The following is a 27,123-nucleotide window of genomic DNA, read 5'->3' as shown; positions in this document are numbered from 1 at the left end:
GTCAGAGTGGCTCTGCTTAGAATTCTCTGTCTGTTGCTAAGAAGATGATGGAAAAGGCTTGCTATTGCTAAACCTGTTTCTTCCACCATTATTGTTATTGAAGCCTCATTGAGGCCTCTGTTGGTCCTTCCATGAGAGATTTGGATGATTTCTCCATGAAGGATTATAGGTGTTTCCATAGGAATCTCCCATATAATTCACCTCTTCTATTGCTGGGTTCTCAGGATCATAAGCTTCTTCTTCAGGGGAAGCTTCCTTAGTACTGCCTGGTGTAGCTTGCATTCCAGACAGACTTTGAGAAATCATATTGACTTGCTGAGTCAATATTTTATTTTGAGCCAGTATGGCATTCAGAGTATCAATCTCAAGAACTCCTTTCTTATGATTTGTCCCATTATTCACAGGGTTCCTTTCAGAAGTGTACATGAATTGGTTATTTGCAACCATCTCAATGATTTCCTGAGCTTCTGCAGGCGTCTTCTTCAGATGAAGAGATCCTCCAGCAGAGCTGTCCAATGACATCTTGGACAGTTCAGACAGACCATCATAGAAGATACCTATGATGCTCCATTCTGAAAGCATGTCAGAAGGACACCTTCTGATCAATTGCTTGTATCTTTTCCAAGCTTCATAGAAGGATTCACCTTCCTTCTGTCTGAAGGTTTGTACTTCCACTCTAAGCTTGCTCAATTTTTGAGGTGGAAAGAACTTTGCCAAGAAGGCATTAACTAGCTTTTCCCAAGAGTTCAGGCTTTCTTTAGGTTGTGAATCCAACCATGTTCTAGCTCTGTCTCTTACAGCAAAGGGAAAAATCATAAGTCTATAGACCTCAGGATCAACCCCATTGGTCTTGATAGTGTCACAGATTTGCAAGAATTCAGCTAAGAACTGATGAGGATCTTCCAATGGAAGTCCATGAAACTTGCAATTCTGTTGCATCAGAGAAACTAATTGAGGCTTAAGCTCAAAGTTGTTTGCTCCAATGGCAGGGATTGAGATGCTTCTCCCATAGAAGTCAAGAGTAGGTACAGTAAAGTCACCAAGCACCTTCCTTGCATTGTTGGCATTGTTGTTGTTTTCGGCTGCCAGGGCTTCTTCTTGTTTAAAAAGCTCTGTTAGGTCCTCTATAGAGAGTTGTACTTTAGCTTCTCTTAGCTTTCTCTTCAAGGTCCTTTCAGGTTCAGGGTCAGCTTCAACAAGAATGCCCTTATTCTTGCTCCTGCTCATATGAAAGAGAGAAGAAGAAAGTATGGAATCCCCTATGTTACAGTATAGAGATTCCTTGAAGTGTCAGAGGAAAAGTAGAATAGAAGGAGAAGGTAGAAAGAGAAGAATTCGAACTTATCAAGAGGGATAGAGTTCGAATTGTTGATAGTGGAGGAGTGTTAGTCCTTAAATAGAAGGATGTGAGAAGAGGGGAAGAATTTTCGAAATTAAAGTAAAAGATTTTGAAATAATTTAAGAGAAATTTTGAAATTTTGGTAAATGATTTTCGAAAACTAAGATTGGGAAAGAAATTAAGTAATTTTTGAAAAAGATTTTGAAATTAGAAATCAAAAAGATATGATTGAAACTTAATTTTGAAAAAGATGTAATTGAAAAGACATGATTGAGAAGATATGATTGAGAATCAAATTAAAAAGAGAAAGTTTTTAAAATTAAAGTTGATTACTTGACCAACAAGAAATTAAAAGATATGATTCTAGAATTAAAACTTTTGATCCTTTCTTAATAGGCAAGTAATAACTTGAAAATTTTGAATTAAGTTACTAATTGTAGCAAGGATTTTCGAAAATAGTAAAAAATAAAAAAATGGAAAGAAATTGATTTTGAAAAGATATGATTGAAAAGATATGATTTGAAAAAGATTTGATTTTGCAAAATTATGAAAATTTGAAAAGGATTTGAATTGAAAACAAAATCTTCCCTCTAGTGTCCTCCTGGCGTTAAACACCCAGAATGGCATCCATTCTGGCATTTAACGCCCAAAATGCTACCTTTTGGGGCGTTTAACGCCCAGCCAGGTCCCTGGCTGGCGTTTAAACGCCAGTTTTCCTTCTTCACTGGGCGTTTTGAATGCCCAGCTTTTTCTGTGTGATTCCTCTGCTGAATGTTCTGAATCTTCAATTCTCTGTGTTATTGACTTGAAAAGATACAATTTTAAAAAATTTTTTGAATTTTTAATGATGAGAAACAATAAAAAAAATGCAACTAAGATCAAATAAACAATGCATGCAAGACACCAAACTCAGAAGTTTGTATACTAAGGACTATAATAATTTAAAAATGCATGTAAGAAACAACAAAAGACACAAAATAAGAGAAATTAAAGATCAGAACACTGAAATCATCAAGAACAACTTGAAGATCAATAAAGAACATATTACATATATTCGAAAAAATTCAAGAAGAAGAAAGACATGAAATTGACACCAAACTTAAAAATTGACACTAAGATACATAAAATATTTTTTATTTTTATGGTTTTATAAAAAAAAAATTTTGTGATTTTTCAAAAATTATATGGAAAGGAAATTAAAGGGATTCAAAATTTTTAACGAGAATTCCATAAATCATTGCAATGTTAGTCTAAAACTCCGGTCCAGGAATTAGACATGGCTTACTAGCCAGCCAAGCTTTCAGTGAAAGCTTCGGTCCAAAATACTAGACATGGCCAATGGCCAGCCAAGCTTTAGCAGATCATTACTTTCAACAGCAAAATTGATAGAAATCAACAAGCTCTTGTGATGATAAGTTGAAACCTCGGTCCAAAAGATTAGACATGGCTTCACAGCCAGCCAGACTTCAACAAATCATCATGAAGCTCTAGAATTCATTCTGAAAATCTCTGAAGAACAAAATAGGAAATTTTTTTGTATTTTTGAAAATTTTTTTTCGAAAATAAAAAGTGAAAAGCTTAAACATAAAATAAAATTACCTAATCTAAGCAACAAGATGAACAGTCAGTTGTCCAAACTCGAACAATCCCCGGCAACGGCGCCAAAAATTCGGTGCACGAAATTGTGATCATCAATGGTGCCAACAACTTGGTACGCACAATTGTAATCTCAACTCTTTATCACAACTCCGCACAACTAACCAGCAAGTGCACTGGGTCGTCCAAGTAATAAACCTTACGCGAGTAAGGGTCGATCCCACGGAGATTGTCGGCTTGAAGCAAGCTATGGTCATCTTGTAAATCTCAGTCAGGCGGATTCAAATGGTTATGGAGGATTGATAATTAAAAGATGAATAAAACATAAAATAAAGATAGAGATACTTATGTAATTCATTGGTGAGAATTTCATATAAGCGTATGAAGATGCTTTGTTCCTCCTGAACCTCTGCTTTCCCATTGCCTTCTTCCAATCATTCATACTCCCTTCCATGGCAAGCTTATGTTGGGTTTCACCGTTGTCAATGGCTAGCTCCCGTCCTCTCAGTGAAAATGATCCTGATGCGCTGTCACCACATCGGCTAATTAGCTGTTGGTTCTCGATCATGTCGGAATAGGATCCATTGATCCTTTTGCGTCTGTCACACGCCCCACACTCGCGAGTTTGAAGCTCGTCATAGTCATCCCATCCCAGATCCTACTCGGAATACCACAGACAAGATTTAGACTTTTCGGATCTCAAGAATGCTGCCAATTGATTCTCGCCTATACCACGAAGACTCTGATTTCATGGAATGGAGGACTCGGTTGTCAGGCGAGGCAACCATGCGTCATGAACCAGAAGGCTAAGAGATAAACATTCAAGCTTGATTGCAGGTAGAACGGAGGTGGTTGTCAGGCACACGTTCATAGGGGAGAATGGTGATGAGTGTCACATAATCATCACATTCATCATGTTCTTGGGTACGAATGAATATCTTAGAACAAGAAGTAGCGTGAATTGAATAGAAAACAGTGGTAATTGCATTAATTCATGAAGAACAGTAGAGCTCCACACCTTAATCTATGGTGTGTAGAAACTCCACCGTTGAAAATACAAAAGTGATAATAGTATTTATTGGCTTCGGCCCCAGAGGGGGAACCAGAAGAACCAAGACGAAAATACAATAGCAAAAGGTCCTATTTATAGAAAACTAGTAGCCTAGGGTTACAGAAATAAGTAATTAATGCAGAAATCTTCTTCCGGGCCCACTTGGTGTGTGTGCTTGGGCTGAGCATTGAAGCTTTCATATGTAGAGACTTTTCTTGGAGTTAAACGCCAGCTTTTGTACCAGTTTGGGCGTTTAACTCCTGCTTTTATGCCAGTTCTGGCATTTTGACGCCAGAATTTCTATGCTTACTTGGAACGCCGGTTTTGGCCATCAAATCTTGGGAAAAGTATTGACTATTATATATTGCTGGAAAGCTCATGATGTCTACTTTCCAACGCAATTAAGAGCGCGCCAATTGAGCTTCTGTAGCTCCAGAAAATCTACTTTGAGTGCAGAGAGGTCAGAATCCAATAGCATCTGCAGTCCTTTTTCAGCCTCTGAATCAGATTTTTGCTCAGGTCCCTCAATTTCAGCCAGAAAATACCTGAAATCACAGAAAAACACACAAACTCATAGTAAAGTCCATAAGAGTGATTTTTATTTAAAAACTAATAAAAACATAATAAAAACTAACTAAAATATACTAAAAATATACTAAAAACAATGCCAAAAAGCGTATAAATTATCCGCTCATCACCGACCAAGGTAATTTTTGCTATAAGGTAATGCCTTTCGGACGAAAAAACGCAGGGACAACTTATCAGAGACTGATGGACAAAATCTTCAAAAATCAAGTCGGACTAAACATCGAAATATATGTCGACGATATGGTCGTCAAATCAAGTTCGGAGAAACTACACGAAGCCGACCTTCGGGAGATTTTTCAACAACTTCGAAGATACAACATGAGGCTAAACCCAGAAAAATGCGCATTTGGTGTATAGAAAGGCAAATTTCTCGGGTGTATGCTCACAAACAGAGGTATAGAAATCAATCCCGACAAATGCCAAGCCGTACTAAACATGCAGTCACCAAAGACAGTCAAGGAAGTACAATGTCTCACAGGTTGCTTAGCCGCCCTATCAAGATTCTTACCAGCTACAGCCACCAGATCCTATCATTTCTTCAAAACCATGAAGAAGTCAGACAAGTTTGTTTGGACAGAAGACTTTGAAAAGGCCTTTTTCGAATTCAAACATATTTTGGGGTTACCACTTATACTTAAGAAACCAGAACAAGGTAAACCACTTTTTGTATTCCTTTCAATTTCCACTAACACTATCAATTCCATGCTTGTAATAGAAGTAGGGAAAGAGCAACACCCGGTGTACTTCGTAAGCAATGTCTTACAAAATGCGGAGACAAGATACCCGATGATAGAAAAATTGGCATACGGTCTAGTCATCACTGCTTGACAGTTGAGGCATTACTTTCAAATACACCCAATTATAGTTCGGACCGGTCACCCCCCACGACAAATATTATCAAAGCCAGACCTAGCAGGATGATTGACAAAATGGGCGATAGAACTCTCTGAATTCAACATATCATATCAGTCACGAGGATCACCTAAAGCCCAAGCATTGGCTGACTTCATCTCAGAATTCATAAGCAAAGAGAAGACAAGCAAAACATGGGAATTATACGTGGATGGAGCATCAAACGAAAATGGATGTGGAGCAGGAATCCTCCTGAAAGACGATACTGGAGTCCAGTCTGAGCAGTCAATAAAGTTTCTTTTCGAAACGACCAATAACCAGGCCGAGTATGAAGCTCTCTTAGTCGGCCTAAGGCTAGCTAAGGAAGTAGAGATCTCCAGCTTAAAAGTACACTGTGACTCTCTCCTTGTAGTACAACAAGTAAACGGTCATTTTCAGGTACGAGATTCACTTCTGGAAAAAGTATTTAAACTCGGTCAAAACCATGATGAAATTTTTTCAAAATTTTGAAATACTGCATATATCTAGAGAGCAAAATTGTAGGGCCGATCTTTTATCTAAATTAGCTACATACAGGGTAACCGATCAAACAGAAAAATTGAATCATCTCGCACTAACAGAACCAAGTTTAGATACCAAATCTGTTCTTAGTGTGTCACAGGAAGAAGACTGGCGAAGCCCATTTATTCGCTACCTAAAAAGTGGAGAAACACCAGAGGGCGAAAACCTGAGAATATTCAGATACAAAGCAAACCATTATACCCTATTAGGGGCGGACCTATACAGGCGACGTATTTCCAGACCACTGGTGAAGTGCCTTGGCCGAGCAGAAGTAGAAGCCGCCATAGAAGAGGTACACGACGGGGCCTGCGGACACCATACCGGAAGTTGAAGTTTGGCTAGAAAATACTACGAGCAGGATACTATTGGCTGACATTAAGGAGCGATTGCAGGAATAAGATGCAAAGCTGCGATGCATGTCAAAGATATGCACCGCTCATCCACAACCCGGCCGAGCTATTACATACCTCAGATGTCAGCCGGCCATTTCACAAATGGGGGATGGACATACTTGGACCATTCCCAGTTTCAACAGGGCAGGTAAAGTTTCTTTTGATAGCCATTGATTATTTCACAAAATGGATAGAAGCACAGCCTCTTGCGAAAATAACAGTAGAAAAGGTACAAAATTTCATTTGGAAATTAATTATATGTAGATTCGGTTTACCTAGAGAAATTGTATATGATAACGGCAGACAATTCACGGATAAGAAAATTGCTTCATATTTAACCGACCTGCATATCAAACATCGTTTTTCCTCCGTCGAACACCCACAAACCAATGGGCTCGCGGAGGTGGCTAACAAGGTTATTTTGCAGGCCTTAAAAAAGAAATTGACAGATGCTAAAGGACGCTAGATCGAGCTTATACCAGAGGTGCTGTGGAGTTATAACACAACACCCCAAACTACAACAAATGAAATCCCATTCCGACTAGTCTATGGTACATACCGTATGATACCTATCGAGATCAGCCAAGGGTCCACTCGAACTGAGTACTTTGACGAGCAGGATAACTCGAAAGCCAGATCGGCTGAACTTGACCTGATAAGTGAAGAACGAAGCCTAACCAAACTAAGGCAAAAAATGATGTAGGCTGCAATGCGAAAGCAATACAATAAAAAGGTATGACCAAGAACCTTAAAGGAAGGAGACTTGGTACTAAGGCAAATGGAAGAAGTTCAAAAACCAACAGGACACGGGAAGCTAGCTGCTAATTGGGAGGGCCCTTTCCACATCTCTAAGGTAATTGGAAAAGGAGCATACTCTCTTGAAACACTTGAAGGATAGCTCTCCCCAACACTTGGAACATTTTGTCTTTAAAGATTTATTATAGTTTAATACCTATTTTAAGTATGAAATGGCCAAGTACTCTTTCCTGATCATGAGGTTTTATCCCTAAGGAGGGTTTTACTCGGACAGGTTTTAACGAGGCCGACCACTTCAGACCCTTCCAATCACTCTTGCAAACAAATAAATTTATTACTATTACCCAGACTTTATACTTTTCAAAATCGATAATATCAAACCAACAAAACAAAGTTGGAAATTGCACAGGCAATAATACAAACACTAAACCCAACTCTAAATGTCAAGCAGGCAACATCTAAAAGACCGATTTCGAAATCGGTATCCAAGAATAAGTCAAACAAAGAACAAGTCGTGTGTTCCAAATTACAAACATCGAACGATACCAGACCTACCAAACAAAAACCTCTTTTTCAACTACGAACAAACTCTGATAATGAGTTCCTATCCGATCGTCCACACGCGTATCAATTATAACTATCTAACCAACAGAATAAAAGTTGGAATCAAAACAATCATCCAAAGGCAATTCATGACTTAAAATCGGCGCAAAAATCCGGATAAAATAAGTTCAAATTACTCCAAACAAAGTCGGACAGCCACAAACAGTTTCAAAATACATACAAAACTATTTTTTCAAAGGGGGGGGGATATTCTCAGCATGCTCCTCGCCAGCTTCATCAACGGCGAGCTCCCCATTAACAACTATTTTTGTCACATTAAGTTTCCTCACATCAGAGTTTGGAGAAAACAATGTGACTTGGCTGACAGCACGATCAAAACCAGCTACGGACATGTCCATCTTCTCCTCTTCAAGCTCGTTGATACGAGAGGTCATCTCACGTTTAGTCTTATCATTCTCCTTAATCATAGCCTGCAATAGTCTAATTTGTTTTTGAAGACGGGAAACCTCGTCTTCGCTCTCCTTCATTTTTGAGGTCACACCTATGACAACCTCATCTTTTTCTTCCAACAAAAGTTCAAGTCCTAAAATTTATTATCCATCGCTTACTGCTCCGAACCTAATAGCTCGGTAGCACGCCCAACACATCAAGCGAGATACAACAATCTGCAAGCACACAATGAAGAAATCTCAGAGAAACAAAACGATTAAAGAGAATCAGTAGATACAAAACCAACCTGAATAAATTTTCCCATCCCTTCAACTCCAGTCCGACGTGTAAGGATCATATCTCCAGGATACTGAGACACGCAGTCAGCAAGTTCGGATATTGGAAATTGATCACTCCATACGGATTGAGAACTCGTCCCAGGTATAAAACCATGCAAAACAGACTTCACAGTAGCACCATGATCACCTTCGAAAATCACCTCCAGAGACTTCTCCGACTCAGTCCTCTTCCTTTGTGGAGAAGAAGGAGGCTGAGCAGAAGAATAAGCAATATCACCTCCCATCTCTTTCACAATCCCAGAAGCGCTACTACCTTTTTCACCCTTCTTTTTCAAATAAGCCTGAAATTTGGCCGAGCTCAAATTTGGAACCCTACCGCCTGCAACAAGGAAAAACAGAAGATGAATAACCACAGCCAAACAAAGATCAAAGTATATAAAACCAGTATTACCTATATACAGTTCAAGCCCTTCTTTGTCATTTTCCTCCTCAAATTTCAATAAATCAGGAATGGATAAACATTCCCCAGCAGCAAAATTTTCAATTAAAAAAAAAAACTAAAAACAGGTCCTCTTCCTCACTCCTCTCATCGGCTTCAAGGATTTGCATCGGTTCCGAACACCAATACAAAGGGTATTTTTCTATCAGTTCATTATCTAAATAGAACGAATATTCAGACTCCAAAAAATGGAATTTTACAAACATGGATTTGAGGTTTTTAAAAGATGACTTATACAAAAGGAAGATGGAACGGCCCGGAAAACTACTCAGAAAGACCCAAAGCCCTTTTCGTACCCCCTTTTAATTGAAACAGAGAAAAGAAAACATTAAGAGAAGCTGGAAAATTCAGAAAATTCATCAGAAATTCAAATGCATACAGAAATGCCCAGGAGTTAGGATGTAACTGCGACGGAGCACAGTTTAACTGGGTTAAAACCTTACATTCGAAATTCGAAAAGGGAAACTTTACATGCAACTCAGACAGACAGGGAATATACATATAAAAATAACCCCAATCCCCTCTCCTCTCACAGACCCTCTCCTCACTAGTACAGGGAAGAAATTCCACACGGACACCAGAACCTTCCCTAACAAACTTCAAAGCTTCTAGCTTACGAAGCGACTCAACATCGCAATAAGACGACGCACGGGTTTTTACATCAACATGAACCCAATTGTAAGGGTTCTCTTTGTTCACTTCAACAACTTTCAACTTCTCTTTCTCTCTTTCTTTACCCATTTTTTAGAATAAAACAAAATAGAAGAGACAGTAAAAAGATGAGAAGACAGTGCGAAGTTGAGAAGACTAACCTCTGGAAGACATGGTTTTTTACACTTATGAGATTTACAACTGAACCTGTGTTTTGTGTTTTTCCAAAAAGAAAACGGTAAAGGCTTAATTACAACCCACTATTTTAGTAGGAAGTGGAAATAATAATGGCACGGCCAATATGAAACGATCCGCATCCAACTTAGCCAAAAAATTTATTGCGGCCCAATTAACAAGGTAAATCCTTTTAACTGTTCCCTATCCATTTATACCTAGCAAAAATCATTTATTTTCTAAACCCAAGCTTGATACGTGTGTTGATCTTGGGGGCTACAAGTATTTCACCTCAAAACACCGAGGTATAACTTTACAAGGAAAAGCTCAACTTGCTAAACTACGTTTTACCAAGTCAAGCTTGGGGGCTATGTACTGTACCACATCTCACGGATAAAACCAAGTTATACCTCGGCACGACTTATCATGAAAACGACTCTATCTTAACGAAACACTCCCCGTAATCTCGCCACGAGATTGGCCGCAAAGATCTTGGATGAAATCAACAACCAATTCAACATTAATCGGGCTATAAATCAAGCACGGTACCGACGATATAAGGCAGAGAAAATTCATTCCAACAATAAGACACCAAAAAGCAATACCCTGATCATATACTCGCTTTTATTCTTTAAGTGATTCTTTTTACTGACTTGGGCATCGCATCCTTTTTGTAGGTACTACGCTCGGGTCCGAGTTCACGACGGTATTCCCAATTCGGTTCAGGCCACAAGGCGCCCCAGGATTGACGCGAGGCCGACACATAACTCGAAAGGAGTATCCTTGCCAGAACACTCATTAATTTATAATATGTGATAAATGAAGTACAAATAACGTTTTTCATTAAAAAAATCTTCTATTACTATTTGCTTTTACAAAATAAGATATAAAAAATGATTATTATAATGTCTAAAAAATAGTTTTAATTTATCAAAAAAGATTAAGATTCAATATTTAATTTAATAAATATAAAAATAAATAATTTTAAAATTATTTGAAGTTTGCTATAATAAATAAATTAAAAAAATTAGACACAAATTATAAATATCATAGAATTAACTATAAGAAAATAGCGAAAAACTAAAAAGTTTCAGATCGAGACTGTTGATAATGACATGAACTTAACTAGAAGGAAAAGTATATGGAACCAAAAGGTTATCAGTCAAAAACTAAACAAAACCACATTAATTTATATTAATAATTAATTTTAAATTTTTTAAATTCAAAATTTAAAAAATTTAAAATTAATTAAGTAAACCTAATTAAAACCTATAAAAGCCTTCCTCTTCTCTCTCACATTAATCTATTTAAAACCTATAAAACCCTTCCCCGCCGGTACATCTTTCGCCGTCGTCGTCGCAGCCACCACAGCCACAGCAACAGCAACAAATCATGACATCGATTTTGTCACCTACATTATCACCAATGTACAACCAATACATTAATTCTTCACGTTCTTCATCTTATTCTTCTTCGCTTTGTTCTTCAGCATGTGCAACACCAGAGAGAGGTTTGTTGAAGAAGAAGAAGAACATACTCATGGTAATGCTATTACTGAATCACCTTTACTTTCGCCACTTTCATTGCCATCCAATAGAGCTCTGGAGGAGAAAACCCTAATTGCAAATTTGGACCATCTTCTTCATCACCATAAAGGATTTCGGAAACATACGAAGCTGCATCACCAAGGAATTCTAATGTCTCCAATGGAAGTAGAAAGTCTTCCTCATCATCAGCATCAGCAAGGGTTTCTAATGGTTCCAATGGAAGTAGAAAATCTTTGCCACGATCAGCATCGTTAGATAGGGTTTTGAAGTAGAAAGTCTTCCTCATTCATTCTCATCAATCTAATCCATTCTCACATGCATTTGTGTGTTTTTCTTAATATAATACAATATGGATCTTGATGATGATGCAGGTATTTTTATACGGAGGTCAGGTTACATCTTAGAAGAATGAACTTGGGAAAGAATTGCTATTTGTCAGTATTAATTATAAAAAAACATTTATTTAATATGAAAAAAAAATCCTAATACTTAACAAAAGAAACATCTAATTATATTTTAGTAAAAATAATTAAATATCTATAAAATTTAAAAAAATATGAAAAAAAAAACATTCAATTATATTTTAGCAAAAATAATTAAATATTTATAAAATTTTTAAAAAAAATAAAATTCTTAAAGAAATAGAGACATTCACATTTGCAATACAAAAAATTCGAAAAATATATTAAAAAACATCTATTTAGTATGAAAAAGAAACATTCTGATACTTAGCAAAAGAAACATCCATATATATTAACTCGTATAAATTTTAGATTCACTCAAAGGTATTTGGCTGATTTTTTGCTATACCTTTTGGTTCCTAGCATTGCTCATTCATTCTTCTTCTCGACTTCTCTTGCTTTATCTCAACTTCATCATGAGTTCCTTCCACCACCTTTTACCTTTCCCAAAAGAAGGAAAATATCTTCCTCATCCTCATGCCAAGCACAATGTTGTGCAATATATATATACACCCCCTCCATCCCTCCAGGCCAGTACAATAGGACCCTAACATACGTGCGTAAAGCATCATCTAAACCTGCAGTCATCAGCAAATTAAACTTGTTTTATTTAAATTATTCACTTATTACTTCTGATTCATCGAAATGGCTACCGCTACTGAGAAAGCCATTGGCATCGATCTCGGCACCACTTACAGCTACGTGGCCGTGTGGCAGAACGACCGCATAGAGATCATCGCCAACGACCAAGGCAACCGAACCACTCCTTCCTACGTTGCCTTCACGGACACTGAGCACCTCATCGGAGATGCTGCCACCCACAGAACACGGTGTTCGACGCCAAGCGCCTCATTAGTCGTAGATTCTCTGACCCTTCCGTCCAAAGCGACATGAGGCACTCGCCCATGATCATCGTCAACTACAAAGGCGAGCAGAAGTAGTTCGCACCCGAAGAGATTTCCTCCATGGTGCTCACCAAGATGAAGGAGATCGTCGAGGCCTACCTGGGAAAAACCATCAAGAACGCCGTCATTACCGTCCCCGCCTACTTCAATGACTCTTAGAGGCAGGCCACCAAGGACGCTAACGCCATTGCAAGCCTCAACGTCATGAGAATTATCAACGAGACAACCGCTGTTGCCTACGGCTTAGACAAGAAGGCCTCCAAAACTGGCGAGAAGAACATCCTCATCTTCGACCTCGGGAGCGGCACCTTTGACGTGTCTCTCCTGACTATCGAGAAGGACATCTTTGAGGTGAATGCCACTGCCGGTGACACCCACTGGGGGGCGAGGATTTCGACAACAGGCTGGTGAATCACTTCGCGGCGGAGTTCAAGAGGAAGCACAAGAAGAACATGAGCAGCAACGCGAGAGCACTTCGGAGACTGAGGACAGCGTGTGAGAGGGCCAAGAGGACACTCTCCTCCACCTCACAGACGACCATCGAGATCGACTCGCTCTTTGAAGGTATTGATTTCTACGCGACCATCACTCTGGCCAGGTTTGAGGAACTCAACATGGACCTATTCAGGAAGTGCATGGAGCCCGTTGAGAAGTGTCTCCGTGATGCTAAGGTTGATAAGGTTCAGATTCATGACATTGTCCTTGTTGGAGGCTCCACTAGAATCCCCAAGGTCCAGCAGCTTCTGCAGGACTTCTTGAACGGCAAGGAGCTCTGCAAGAGCATCAACCACGACGAGGCTGTGGCTTACGGGGCTGCTGTCCAAGCTTTCATCCTGAGCGGCAAAGGCGACCAGAAAGTCCAAGACTTGCTTCTTCTCGACGTCACGCCCCTCAGCCTGGGCATTGAAACCACCGATGGGGTGAAGACGGTCTTGATTCCCAGGAATACCACCATACCTATCGAGAAAGAGCAGGTGTTCTCCACCTACTCGGACAACCAGACCAGCGTGCTGATTCAGGTGTATGAGGGTGAGAGGTCAAGGACCAAGGACAACAACCTTCTGGGAACATTTGAGCTCAATGGGATTCCGCCGGCACCAAGAGGGTGCCTCAGATTAACGTGTGCTTCGACATGATGCCAACGGCATCTTGAACATGTCTGCGGAGGACAAGACGGCAGGGGTGAAGAACAAGATCACCAGCACCAACGACAAAGGAAGGCTGAGCAAAGAGGAGATTGAAAGAATGGTGCAGGAAGCAGAGAAGTACAAAGCAGAGGATGAACAGGTCAAGAAAGAAGTGGACGCTAAGAACTCACTGGAGAATTATGCATACAGCATGAGGAACACCATCAAGGATGACAATGTTTGTGCCAAACTGGATCCTTCCGACAAGCAGAGGAACGAGAAGGCCATTGATGACACCATCCAGTGGTTGGACGGGAACCAGTTGGCGGAAGTAGATGAGTTTGAGGACAAGCTCAAGGAGCTCGAGATTTTATGCAACCCTGTCATTTCCAAGATCTATCAAGGTGGTGGTGGTTTTGCTCCATCCTCTGCTGATGCTGCCCATGACAACTCCGCTGGTGGACCTAAGATTGAAGAGGTTGATTGAGCAAGCTTCAACCTTCAATTTTTATAAGCCTTCTTTTATCGCGCTAGACACTGCCCTTTGTCTCTCTTTGTTTTTTCCCTCTCGGAGCGCGCGTTGAATGTAAACTATGAATGAATAATGGTGAGGTACGGTAGTATCCTAACAATGTCATATCCAAGTGTTGTTTTCTTTTTTCCTAAATAAGCACATGATTTTTCTTACAACAATATAGTGACAGAGACAACTGCGAATGAATCATAATTGGCATATGCGGGGAATTAAAAGGCAAAAAATACTGCAGGAAGTTGTCTACAGAATGAGGCAGATATTTTATGAATCAAGCCTCACAATAATATTATACATTGATTGGATCAGAGCACAATATATATGCAGCCGCTAATATGATTGTATATTTTTGTTGATGAAAAAATAGAGATGGACAATAAGGGTGCCCAAACTTTGCCAGAACAAATTCATGTAGGAACAACAGGTTATTAACTTACTTTCGTCGTGCTCCCCCCCCTTAATTATTAGTTTGGTGTAGCCATTATTTCGGACACAAAAATAAATGGCACCTACTCAAATGAAAGGTGGAAACTCAGGTGTAGTCGATTTCACGTGAATTTGATAATTGAGAGCTATTGGAAGATTTGATTGATTTGACTAAACTTTTATCTAACGGTTTTTCGCTATCAACTTCACGTGAAGTCGACTACACTTGAGTTTTCACTCAAATGAAGATGCTAAAAACATCTTCTTATAAAGATTCTTGTATTAAAAGTATATTTTGTTTGTTTAGCCACACTTTTAAAAAAATAACAATTTTGTAACATATTAAAATCAAACCTTATAATTTATCATCTAATAATAAAAAAAAAAATATTCATAGACAATTATAAAATCTTCATAATAGTATCCACATAAATAAATAGGCTCAAAAGATTTATCAAATACGTGGAATACTTTCGTGTCCATGCATATATATGTGTGTGCGCGCATGTTTTTTTATTTCTTGGCAAAGGATTCGGTCGCCCTCTCTAAGCCTTTTCCAAAAATAATTATGATTTGAACCTTATTTTTTATCTAAGTTGCAAAAGTCTAATTGATTTGGAAAAGTATAGGTAGGCAATGAAAATACTAAACAATATGAACAATAGATATATCAAATGTTCATTTTACTAGGTGTGCGGATGGTTATTCTAATATTAAGATTTAGGTGGGTAATTTGGAAGTGTAGTGTGTTTTGATTTGATTGGTGGTTGTTCGTGTTGTTCAAAAAGGTTATTGGTTACTGTTCTGGGGCTTACCTAGAACTGGATGATTAGGCTCAACTGAGAGGCCCAAACGTTAGAAGGGGGTGGTCTTCGAGCTGTTACTGCTTGGGGAGCCTCTGTCCGAGTTGTATGTTTTAAGGAATGGGAGGTGGTACCTGTAGAGACACTTCGATGCCTAAGTCAGCAAAGGGTAAAGCAGGTTTAAGTGTATTAGAACTTAGTTTTACCTGAGTGTGTCAGTGTATTTATAGGTGATGAATCAATAACCACCGTTGAAGTAGTTCCACTTCTAATGATGGATAACCGTACCTTTATCTTAGGGTTGTTGAGATATCTCTTCTAAAAGTAGGAGAGAGATTTGAGGAGGCAGTTATTTATTTGAATCTGCCAGCATGTATCGAATCCAACCTCTTCAGGAAGTCGGGCGAATTAGTGAAGGTCAATCCTTTAGATTGGACCTTGTTGGCTTAATTGGACCTAGCCATTACATTGAATTAGGATATGAACAGTTACCTAGCATAACCCGATTGATTTTTTTAACCCAATCCTAGTTCTCACTCTCCCAAATTGCAGATAGAACAACCTACAATGGTCCCCATTTTCTTCTTCCTCTTCCACTCCCTAACCCTTTGTGCTCCTAATTTCAAAGACAATTAAATTCATTCCATCCGTCTAGTGTTGTGCTCTATACCATTCAATTTGAAACTTTATTGTTCTCTCAATTTGGAATTTTATCGTTCACCTCCTTCCTTTCACCTTGGCCCAGTCAAGTCAATGTCAACACGTGTTAAGTGCGGTGGCCCCAATTGTTTTTTCCTTCTTCACATTTTCTTAGCCTCTAGTTTTTTTTTTTAAATTTTCTGTGGTACAGATTGGTGGTAAATGTAATGTAGTGTTATAGTTTTGCTAAACAACACAAATGAAAACTTCCACCGTGGGATGCTGGAAAAAAAAATAGGCCCCCGAAAATCTTGGGTGAGCTTGAAATATACAGTGATGCGTCAATATATATACTTAAAATAACAGTTTTAGTAGATAACAAACCGATAAACATACAAACATAATAAGGTAAAAATATTGATCCTTGGTGAACGGTGGACCAATATTTTGTTGGTGAAGCACGTCATCAACATAAAATTGGAATAGGAGCGAGAGTTCAACTCTGTTTGTCTGAGTCTCTCTAACGACAATGCAAGATTCCACGTCATGCCACGATAGCCTCTGACCCAATGGATAAGAGCTCCAATCACCTACGTTGACCTCTCACATTTCTTTTCTATTTATAGCTTCCGCTTCCAGATCCCATTTTGGATTTGTAGCGCCTTTCATTTTATCTAATATCACCTTCGAGTTCTCAACGAGGAAAACCACTATTTTAGGATTTAATCTCAATTCTCAAGTCTTAAAATTCACGTGTCGTAAGGATTTCTGATTGATTATGGCTGTTGCTGGGGTTATTGGTGGTAATTCATGGTCATGGATGCAATTAAAATGTCAAGAAAGGAAACAGAAAAGACTTGAGATTTGTTGCTCCTCTTCTTCTTCTTTGACGGATTGTTACAAAACCTTAAGAGTCCAACCCGGTGCGTCTCAATCCGAGGTTAAGAAGGCTTTTAGACAGCTTGCACTGCAGGTTTCATCCCCGGTCTCCTTAATTAATTAATTAATATTTAAAACATTTGAAAATTCTTAATTAATAAATATATTTGGTCTTTTGTTGTGTTTCAGTACCATCCAGATGTATGCAGATGGAGCAAATGCGGGGTGCAGTTTCACCAAATCAACCAGGCTTATGATGTGAGTTATCTTGCTGAGCTTATTGCTTTTGTAATGCATGAATTTGATATTGATAATGCTTATGACGGTGATGCTAAGTCAAAATATGACCTTTTTGGTATGATTGATTTGAATAAAAATGCTGAGATTGGAATTGCTAATTGCCATAACTTTCGTGGGCCACATAGGTTGTAGCAGAATTTCGGATCTAATTGGGGTTTCCATGTGACTTATGTGGAATGCAGGTTGTAATGTCCAATTTGAGAGGAGAATCCAATGAAATGGAAATGGAAATGTACGAAGCATGCGAAGATGATGCAGGCATCGACGAAGCAATGAGGGGAATGAATGATCCAGATTGGGACCTGTGGGAAGAGTGGATGGGATGGGAAGGAGCAGGAATTCGTGATTATTCATCTCACATTAATCCTTACATTTGAAATTGCTTTGTTCTCTCTTTTATTCTTTTTTTTTTTTTGAAAGTTTAATTCAATTATGTATTTAGTTAAATGCTAAGGCCCTTCTTCCGCCTTCAAAAGTGGTTGGGGTTTGTGTAGATAGAGAGTGTAGAGCTCAAGAGGATTAAAGGTAGTCTTGACCTTTGCATAATTTAAGCCTATGTTAACAAAACCAATCAAACTTGAAAAAGAATAAAAACTTAAAAAGCTTCAACACCCAATTGCAGGTTGATCATACTGCGAGTGATCTATATTATTATCTTTTTGTAAATAAATTCAAAAACATCAAAAAATAATAAAAAAATTAACCTATAAAGGACTCATAATATTATGATCTTCCTCATTCATTTGTAGAGCAAACAAGAAGCAGACGTCATATACTTTTCTCCTCATTGGATAGCTTGTCGTAGGTGCTTTCTAGGATTTATATACGCGGTTTTTATTTTTATCCTTTTCTTTTCAACAAGTGCCACTACCATTGCTGATCATTGACGAGATCTACGGGTTGAACCTTAACAATAACAAAACTAAAATTAAGGTATGAAAATAAAATATAGTTATTAAGAATAAGATAAATGAGGCTTGCAAAAATAAGAAAAATAAAAGCAAGTGTAACTATAATGTCGGAGAAACATACGGCGTCATAAGTGTCTTAAATAACCAAATCAGGTAGAGAGATGAATCCCGATGCATGTTTCTCCTTCTCTTTCTCTACTTGTGGATCTCTTTTTGCCTCTGCATTCTTATGGTTCTCATTTCCATGCACGCAGACTCATCCACTTGTTATTAATAATTTTAATTATATGTATTAAGTTCATCTTCAAATCATAGATATGTTCAATAATTAATATAATTTAGTTCCTCATCCTGTCTTTCATCCTTGGGCATTTGGTATTAAGAATACCAGAGACACATGCATACGCAATCGTTATTTTCTCCAGGACAATATCTGCGTGGGAGCATTAAACTGCTAGTAATCTTCAAAATATTTGATTGATTGCATGTCACACAGTAATAGTGTCTTCAAAAATATTTTAACATCTTTATTTAAGTAAGTATCTTTAAATAATACATAACAACTCATTAAAAAGTAATATCTTTATGTTTTTTTCATTGAATCCCTTTAGTGAATCGTAACTTAGATTTTCTTTTTATTTGAATGTCTAATCACTTTGGTCCAATTAAATATGCAAACTATTAAGGTGGTATAAAAAAGTTAAGGTCTCTAATAAAGATCATCTAAAAAGATACAAATAAAAAATAAGTTACTGTAAAATTTAAAAAATACGATAAAAATAATTAAATATTAAATATATATCTATTAAAAATTTAAAGGTTAAATTTTGGTGTAATTTTTTTCAAATATTATTAAAAAATAAAATTTTTTATCCTTAAATTTTAATAATTTATGTCAAGTGAGTTTATTTTAAAAGACCTTTTGTAAATAACCAAGTTTTTTGAAAAATTTAAAAAAAAATTAAAGAGCAAATTTTGCTCTAATTTTTTGTGTACTTTAGCACTTTTTAAATAATTATTTAAATATCGTCACAAAAATTCATACAAAATGAATAAGTCATTTATTAAATACAATAGATTTTTTGCCCCTTAAAAAGAACATAATATTGCTACTATTAACATATTTTATGTGTATAATTTTATGTTAAATTTGTGTTTGAATAGTATTTAATATAATATATTTAATTAAATTATAAGATTTTATTATGATTGTGTTTTTTTTTTTTAATTTAAAACTTAGTATTCATATATACTCGTGAAAATAAACAGATATTCGTGGAAATGAAGTAAAGGCGAGAGATAGTTTATTAAACGAAGACGGACATAGAGTAGAGGTTCCGCCCCCATAAAGATTCATTGTTATCCCTATCCCTAGTCCTAAAAACTGATATTTGGATGATGGAAAAGTATAGGTAATCAACAAGATTTTTGAACAATGTGTAAACAATGTGAATTAATATGGTTAAAAGAGTAAATTTAATTAGTAGCATTAAATTAGGATGTAGTGTATTTTCATTTGATTGGTGGTTGTTCATGTTGTTCAAAATTTTCATTGTTCCCCTAGCACTCCCCTTGGATGATTGGTATGGTTTGTTCATGGCAAGGGAGTTGGGAATAACACTATTGATTTGTGAGACATTGATACGTGCTTCAAATGTTCGTGATATGAAGAGTTCAAGAGTTATTTAGAAGATATTTTAGTTTACATTTTTAGAATATTTTATTTAATGTATTTTGATTTTGTTTATTTAATTACTAGATTGGGCCTTATGTTTATGGGCTTTAGGGTTTCTTTGTTTTAACCTAATAAGAGGTTATAAATACCTCTTTAGTTATTGTAGTCGTAGCATAGAATTTTTAGAAGTTTCAAAACCCCTTTTTGGTTTCGTGATGAAACCATGGTGTGGACAATTGAGGTTGAGGAGTCCCTCTCTTGTTGCATCGGGGAATTGGTTAGAAGGTTGAGGAGTCCCTTCGAATCAATTTCCAAACCATGGCGTTGACAAGTTAGGTTGAGGAGTCCCTTTCTTGTTGCGTCAAGAAATTGAGTAGAAGTAGAGTGATTCTCTTTGTACTCAATTTCAATCTATCATTTTTGTTTCTATTTCAATTTTAATGTATCTTTTTATTCAGTTTGAATTCTTGTCTTTATGTTTATCTATTATTTCCGTATCATTTGGTATCAGAGCTCAGGTATTAGATTAATTCTTATTAATCTATATTTGTTTTTCTTTTATCATAAAAAAAAGAGTCCAGTGTTTGTTGCGTCTTTCTTTTTGTTCTTGTGTTCTTGTTTTCGTTTGCGTTTCATTATTTTAAAAAAAAAAAAGAAGAATAAAGTGAAAAAAAAAACAAAAAAAAGAAGAAAAAAAAAACAAAAAAAAAAAGAAATTATCTTCCTTATAATTATTGTCCTTTTCATATATTTCTTTTTTTTCCACCTACAAGATTCGAGGACGAATCTTTTTTGAAGAGGAGGAGAATGATACGTGCTTCAAATGTTCGTGATATGAAGAGTTCAAGAGTTATTTAGAAGATATTTTAGTTTACATTTTTAGAATATTTTATTTAATGTATTTTGATTTTGTTTATTTAATTACTAGATTGGGCCTTATGTTTATGGGCTTTAGGGTTTTTTTGTTTTAACCTAATAAGAGGTTATAAATACCTCTTTAGCTATTGTAGTCGTAGCATAGAATTTTTAGAGGTTTCAAAACCCCTTTTTGGTTTCGTGATAAAACCATGGTGTGGACAATTGAGGTTGAAGAGTCCCTCTCTTGTTGCATCGGGGAATTGAATAGAAGGTTGAGGAGTCCCTTCGATTCAATTTCCAAACTATGGCGTTGACAAGTTAGGTTGAGGAGTCCCTTTCTTGATGCGTCAAGAAATTGGGTATAAAGTAGAGTGATTCTCTTTGTATTCAATTTTAACTTATCTTTTTATTTTTATTTCAATTACAATTTATCTTTTTTATTCAATTTCAATTCTTGTCTTGTTTATCCTTTTAAATCCGTATCAGACATACTCTATTAAAGTTTTATCGCTAATGAACAATTAAAAAATTCTAGATGATCATGAAAAATAAGAACTTCTTTAAGGGATTTTTTAACTCAAACACAAATAATTTCAGAAATAAGATTTTATTTTAATTTAGAGAAAATTGAACCATGTTGTAGACTAGATGATAAAAACTAGAGCTCAGAATTACTAATGCAGTCGATTTAATTGTTCTTCTGTCTTCTTCTTAAGAATTTTTCTTAATTGATGTTCCTCTTATTCTTTTGTTTTTTTATAATTTCCTTTTTTGATTGTTTTCTTTTATTCTCTATGCACAAAAAAAAAGAGATCCTGGATTGTCACAATTTTATTATATCTACTGTATAAATTTTCTTTCCATTATTTCCTACTGATAAAAAAAATATATTTAGACAAGCGAGGGGACAAATAAAATGTGGGAAGGGGGAAGTAAAAACATTGGACATTGGAGTTTCCACAAATTGGATTGCTGTAATCGCACAAAACGGTTTTGGCATGAAGATATTATCCAAGATCTGAAAAACCAGAGTATATTCTTTAAATTGTGTCTTGAAGAAAATTTGAGTGCAATAAAAGACAAGAATGAGAATGTTTGCCTTCAAAGGGCAAATTAATAAACTTAAATCCTTACAAAATCTCTTCTACCAAATTGTGCTTTTTCAGAAGCTTTATAGGCATCAATCGTCTTCATCACCCCTCCTCTTTGGGTTCTGGTATTTTTCCCCTATTATATTTGCCATAATTAAGGCAGTGTCAACTAGCTTCTTGATGTTAGGAACTTGATAATTCTGGGCCACATAAACCCCCAAAGGCTGTCAGCATTTGTTTAAGATCAAATGAAAAGTGTTCTTAGAGATTTTGTGTGGTGGACGATCATAAAATAAAAATGAACAGAAAGAAACAAAAATGAATGTATATTCTGAGATCAATCTTCCACAAGTAAATCACATAGAATTTATATAAATAAAAATAAAAGAGAATCAGCTAAGTAAAACTATTGCTCGAACTGGAATGAACATTCAGGTTACATTACCACATCACTAATTCACTACCACCTAATCCCACTGTCAAATCCGCTGCAACGCAGGGACTGAAGAACCTGCTCTACTTATGGATTGCAAGCCCTATCAAATTGCAATCCACCTTCTTCCTTGCTTCCCTTTCCATACTCAATTTTCACTCCTTTTTTGGGCATATTTTACCTTATCATATAAATATCACCCCAATTTACTGATTGGGGTTTAAATATGAGGGAAAAACAATTAGGAAGTTAAAAATCAACTTAAGAATAAGACGTGGTTTTAATTTCTTTTTGGCATAATTTGGTAAGTTAAGAAAAACAGGAATTTGACCTCTGATTCCTTCATCAGTAAGTACTTACGACAGGTAAGGAATGTCCCTGGTTTCAATTTGAATTGGTTTGGAGCTGAAATGTAATCTGATCTAAATACTATAGTTTGTTGTGGTTCAGTTTGAAGTTGACTAAACTGAATGTTTCCAAAGGGTTAAATAGAATCAGTAAAGATTCTGAGAAATATTCGTTGATTCAATAATCGGTATTCCACAAAAACATATGAAATGAAGTCACTGGCATTGAAGTAGATTTGGAGTTACGATTAATCAACAAAATTCATGTTCAAAGTTAACAAGCTCCTTAGTGGATCACACGCAGACACTAAGGCAAATCAACTGATTAAGTTGGAAATACTCACGAAAAGCAAACAATGGTGGATGGAAGTAAGTATTATATAACAGAGCTGATCTTGGCGTGGCTGTCGACCAACATAGGAGGTTCTGCAGTTAGCGGCAGTTCCGGCTGGAATCGGGCGACGGCAGTGACAACCTGGAACTTGAAGGTCTGCTATGGAGGTCGCATAACTCAACGTCGAGGGAAGTGGCAGTTAAAATCCGGCTCGGGTTTGGGAATGGAAGTTCGTTTCCTTGGGATCTGGGCCGGTTTGTTAGCCTGGGTTCTGTCAAAAAAAAAAAAAGACAACACTAATCTACAAAATTCAAGAGAAGTGATAAATGAATTAAGAAAAATACTTGTTGAACCTTAACAATAACCAAACTAAAATTAAGGGATGAAAATAAAATAAGTTATTAAGATAAATGAGGCTTGCAAAAAAAATAAATAAATAAAAGCAAGTGTAACTATAATGTCGGGGAAAATATACAGCCGTCATAAGTGTCTTAAATAACCAAATTAGGTGGAGAGATGAATTCTGATGCATGTTTCTCCTTCTCTTTCTCTACTTGTGGGTCTCTTTTTGGCTCTGCATTCTTATGGTTGTCATTCCCATGCACGCAGACTCATCCGCTTGTTCAAACATCGCCATTAATTATATGTATTAAGTTCATCTTCAAATCATAGATATGTTCAATAATTAATATAATTTAGTTGCTGATCCCGTCTTTCATCCTTGGGCATTTGGTATTAAAAATACCAGAGACACATGCATATGCAATCGTTATTTTCTTCACGGCAATATCTGTCTATATGCTTTGCAATTGTACGTAGGAGCATTAAACTGCTTGTAATCTTCAAAACGTTTGATTGATTGTATTTCACACAGTAATAGGAGAGCTTTACCAGCAGTTAGGCAATAATTAATAATGCAGTGTCATCCATGTGCATTAATAATTCCTATTTGATTTGGTGTATGCGCTTGATGCAGCATATATAGGAATAGATGAGGAAACTAAGATTTAATCTGAAGGGACTGGGGCCGCTTCCTCCGACTGGTGGGAGTGGCGGAATAAGGAGAAACGACAATGCATCAAAATCTTTTAGGGTAGGAATGAGAAGGGGGTCGAATGGGCTAAGAGTACTTGGGAGATCCCTGAAAAGTGGAGTGACGTGGGCATCAGTGTTCCCAGAAGATCTTAAAGTGTCTGAGAGAAAAATATTTGACCCTCAAGACAAGACCCTTCTGCAGTGGAATAAATTCTTTCAAGTTTTGTGTATCATATCTGTATCTTTTGATCCCCTTTTCTTTTATCTCCCATATTTCAATCACAAATCATTCTGTCTTGCCATAGACAGCAGCCTGGCAAGCTATGCAGTTACACTCAGAACAATCTTCGATGCTATCTACATCCTTCGCATAAGTTTCCAGTTTCGCACTGCTTTCATTGCGCCTTCTTCTCGTGTCTTTGGACGAGGTGAACTCGTCATAGATCCTGCAGAGATTGCTAAGAGATATTTGCAACGTTACTTCATTGTTGACTTCCTCTCTGTGTTGCCTTTGCCACAGGTTATTAGCTTTTGTTTTGTTTCCTTTCAATTTGGAGATTAATTAAATATTGTTGAGTCGATCATTATTTGTCATGCATGTAGATTGTCGTGTGGAGATATCTTCATGATCCAGCGCGCACAAAGGTATTAGCCACAAAAACGCAACTGTTGAACATTGTCATCCTCCAATATTTTCCAAGATTTCTACGCTTTCTACCTTTGGCCTCAGAGATTAGCAAGACAGCAGGTGTTTTTTCGGAGAATACTTTGGTCGGCGCCGCATATTACTTGACCTGGTACATGCTTGGTAGCCACGTAAGTGCATCTTAATTGCAACAAGAGGTCATGCAAACTTTACTAGCTAGTATGCCTACTATTACTATACATCATCAACCTTCTTGTGATTCTAATGTGCAATGCTCACGTCACAGATAACTGGGTCTGTATGGTACTTATTAGCTGTAGAACGTAATGACACGTGCTGGAGGAATGCTTGCATGGAGGAAGAGCGATGTTTCACGCATTTCTTGTACTGTGGGGGTTCAAATAAGCGTGCTACTGGCTATGAAGAATGGAGAAAGATTAGCCCAAAGATTCTTAAGGATAAGTGTTCCGCTGATGATGACGACGCCCCATTTGACTATGGAATTTTCAATCAAGCCATAACATCTAATATTGTTGCATCAATCAATTTCTTTCCTAAACTATGTTACTGTTTATGGTGGGGTGTCCAAAACATAAGGTATTTTCCTAATCAAGCTAGCATTAGTGTATTGATTATTGGGACTTGTTAAGAAGTGTGTTTGAAGCTGTGTATCTGTTAACAGGTTTTACTAAGCTAAGAAGCTTCATTCTATTTTGCTTTACGCAGCACACTTGGTCAAGGGCTTCAAGCTAGCACCTACGTCGGAGAAATTCTTTTTTGCATTTTATTAGCTGTTTTGGGGCTTGTCCTTTTTGCTGTTTTGATTGGAAAGATGCAGGTAAATGCATGCCAATAAGTGTTGATATATATATATATATATATTAATTAAAGATGAAAAGGTTTCTATAATAATTTATTTTGGTCTTGTATCCAGAACTTTCTTCAATCGATGTCTGTCCGTCTAGAGGAAATGAGGATCAGAAGACGTGACTCAGAGCAATGGATGCACCACCGCTTGCTTCCAGCGGAGCTAAGGGAAAAAGTTAGACGCTATGAAAAATGTAAATGGTTTAACACACGTGGAGTAGATGAAGAGAGCTTGGTTCAGAAACTTCCCAAAGATCTGAGGAGAGACATCAAACGATACCTTTGTTTGAATTTGGTTAGAAGGGTAAGCTAGGTAGCTATATATATATAAGCAAAGCATGTGTATGTATGTATGTATTATACATTGATAGATGATGATGCATGGATGGACGGATGGATGATCAGGTTCCTCTGTTTGCCAACATGGATGAGCGGTTGCTGGATGCGATATGCGAGCGACTGAAGCCATGTCTGCATACAAAGGGGACATGCATAATAAGGGAAGGGGATCCGGTGAATGAGATGTTGTTCATTGTACGTGGCCAACTTGAGAGCGTGACGACGGACGGCGGAAGAAGTGGATTCTTCAACAGAGGTTTTCTGAAAGAAGGTGACTTCTGTGGAGAAGAGCTGTTAACATGGGCACTGGACCCAAAATCATCGTCGAATTTACCGTCATCTACAAGGACTGTGAAGGCCATGGATGAAATGGAGGCATTCGCTCTGGAGGCAGAGGAGCTCAAGTTTGTTGCTTCCCAGTTCAGGCGCCTTCACAGCAGGCAGGTTCAGCACACCTTCCGTTTCTACTCCCAGCAGTGGCGGACTTGGGCTGCCATCTTCATCCAGGCTGCCTGGAGGCGCCACCAGAGGAGGAAAATTGCATCCATGCACCACATCAACAAGCTTGATGATGATGACGATGATGATCAATCCCATCATGATGATGATGACGACGACGATGATGATACAAAGGCCTTGATTCCATCTTCTTCCTTTTCATCTTCTACTGCTAATACTACTACTGCTGCTGCTGCTGCTGCTACTTCTACTATGCTTATTGGGTTAGATTCGGCTATGTATGCTTCCCGGTTTGCAACTAATTTGCGTGGGCAGAGGCCCCGTTCTTCCAGTTCGGAAGGCATCGGCCTTCCCCCCCAAAAGCCTCGAGAACCCGACTTCAGCCATCTTGATGATGATGATGACCAACGCTAATAATCGCTCCTATCAACCACTTCTTCAGCTGCTTGCCCAACAATAATATTACATATATTTTTGTATTTATTTTATTGATTAATACAAAATATGGACACCAAATCCCACCTATGTATATTAATAAAATAAATTAGTTACTTTAGGATTCTCATTCGGTTCAACCTTGATATTGCCGTTCACAATATGGATAATAATTTCCATCTCTGGGACAAAAATATTTAAACAAGGTAGATACTCTAACCAACTTTATAATTATTATCTTTATGTGAAATAATTTTTTTATTTTTGAATAATAAATTATAGAATTAAATTTTGATATGTTATAAAAGTGTTATTTTTATTTA

The 27,123-nt window shown here is 37.2% G+C and overlaps 2 protein-coding genes, 1 long non-coding RNA gene, 1 other non-coding gene and 1 pseudogene across 4 annotated transcripts; 4 read left to right on the top strand and 1 right to left on the bottom strand.

The window, feature by feature from the left end:
- The first annotated feature begins 576 nt into the window (after positions 1 to 576).
- Positions 577 to 684, top strand: LOC148568871 (small nucleolar RNA R71). The gene has a single exon (XR_015882709.1). It is a non-coding gene; the product is annotated as a small nucleolar RNA R71 (small nucleolar RNA).
- An 11,646-nt stretch (positions 685 to 12,330) lies between these two features.
- On the top strand, positions 12,331 to 14,329 carry LOC107639700 (heat shock 70 kDa protein 5-like; annotated as a pseudogene).
- Positions 14,330 to 16,856: 2,527 nt separating this feature from the next.
- On the top strand, positions 16,857 to 17,981 carry LOC107639701 (chaperone protein dnaJ 8, chloroplastic-like). The gene is made up of 3 exons (XM_016343270.3): positions 16,857 to 17,164; positions 17,260 to 17,328; positions 17,553 to 17,981. The coding sequence occupies exons 1-3, from the start codon at positions 16,970 to 16,972 to the stop codon at positions 17,745 to 17,747; spliced, it is 459 nt and encodes a 152-aa protein (XP_016198756.1). The 5' UTR covers positions 16,857 to 16,969; the 3' UTR covers positions 17,748 to 17,981.
- A 3,852-nt stretch (positions 17,982 to 21,833) lies between these two features.
- On the bottom strand, positions 21,834 to 23,357 carry LOC107639703 (uncharacterized). The gene is made up of 2 exons (XR_015881210.1): positions 23,030 to 23,357; positions 21,834 to 22,129 (listed from the first exon to the last, which is right to left on the bottom strand). It is a non-coding gene; the product is annotated as an uncharacterized LOC107639703 (long non-coding RNA).
- A 653-nt stretch (positions 23,358 to 24,010) lies between these two features.
- LOC107636945 (putative cyclic nucleotide-gated ion channel 8) lies at positions 24,011 to 26,779 on the top strand. Its single transcript, XM_016340415.3, has 6 exons — positions 24,011 to 24,574; positions 24,658 to 24,870; positions 24,987 to 25,297; positions 25,427 to 25,538; positions 25,635 to 25,871; positions 25,973 to 26,779. The coding sequence occupies exons 1-6, from the start codon at positions 24,011 to 24,013 to the stop codon at positions 26,777 to 26,779; spliced, it is 2,244 nt and encodes a 747-aa protein (XP_016195901.1).
- The last annotated feature ends 344 nt before the right edge of the window (positions 26,780 to 27,123 follow it).

The sequence above is a fragment of the Arachis ipaensis genome, chromosome B4, assembly GCF_059453495.1.
Source record: "Arachis ipaensis isolate K30076 ecotype BB chromosome B4, ASM5945349v1, whole genome shotgun sequence".
Lineage (NCBI taxonomy): Eukaryota > Viridiplantae > Streptophyta > Magnoliopsida > Fabales > Fabaceae > Arachis > Arachis ipaensis.
This window is presented reverse-complemented; position numbering and strand designations above follow the sequence as displayed.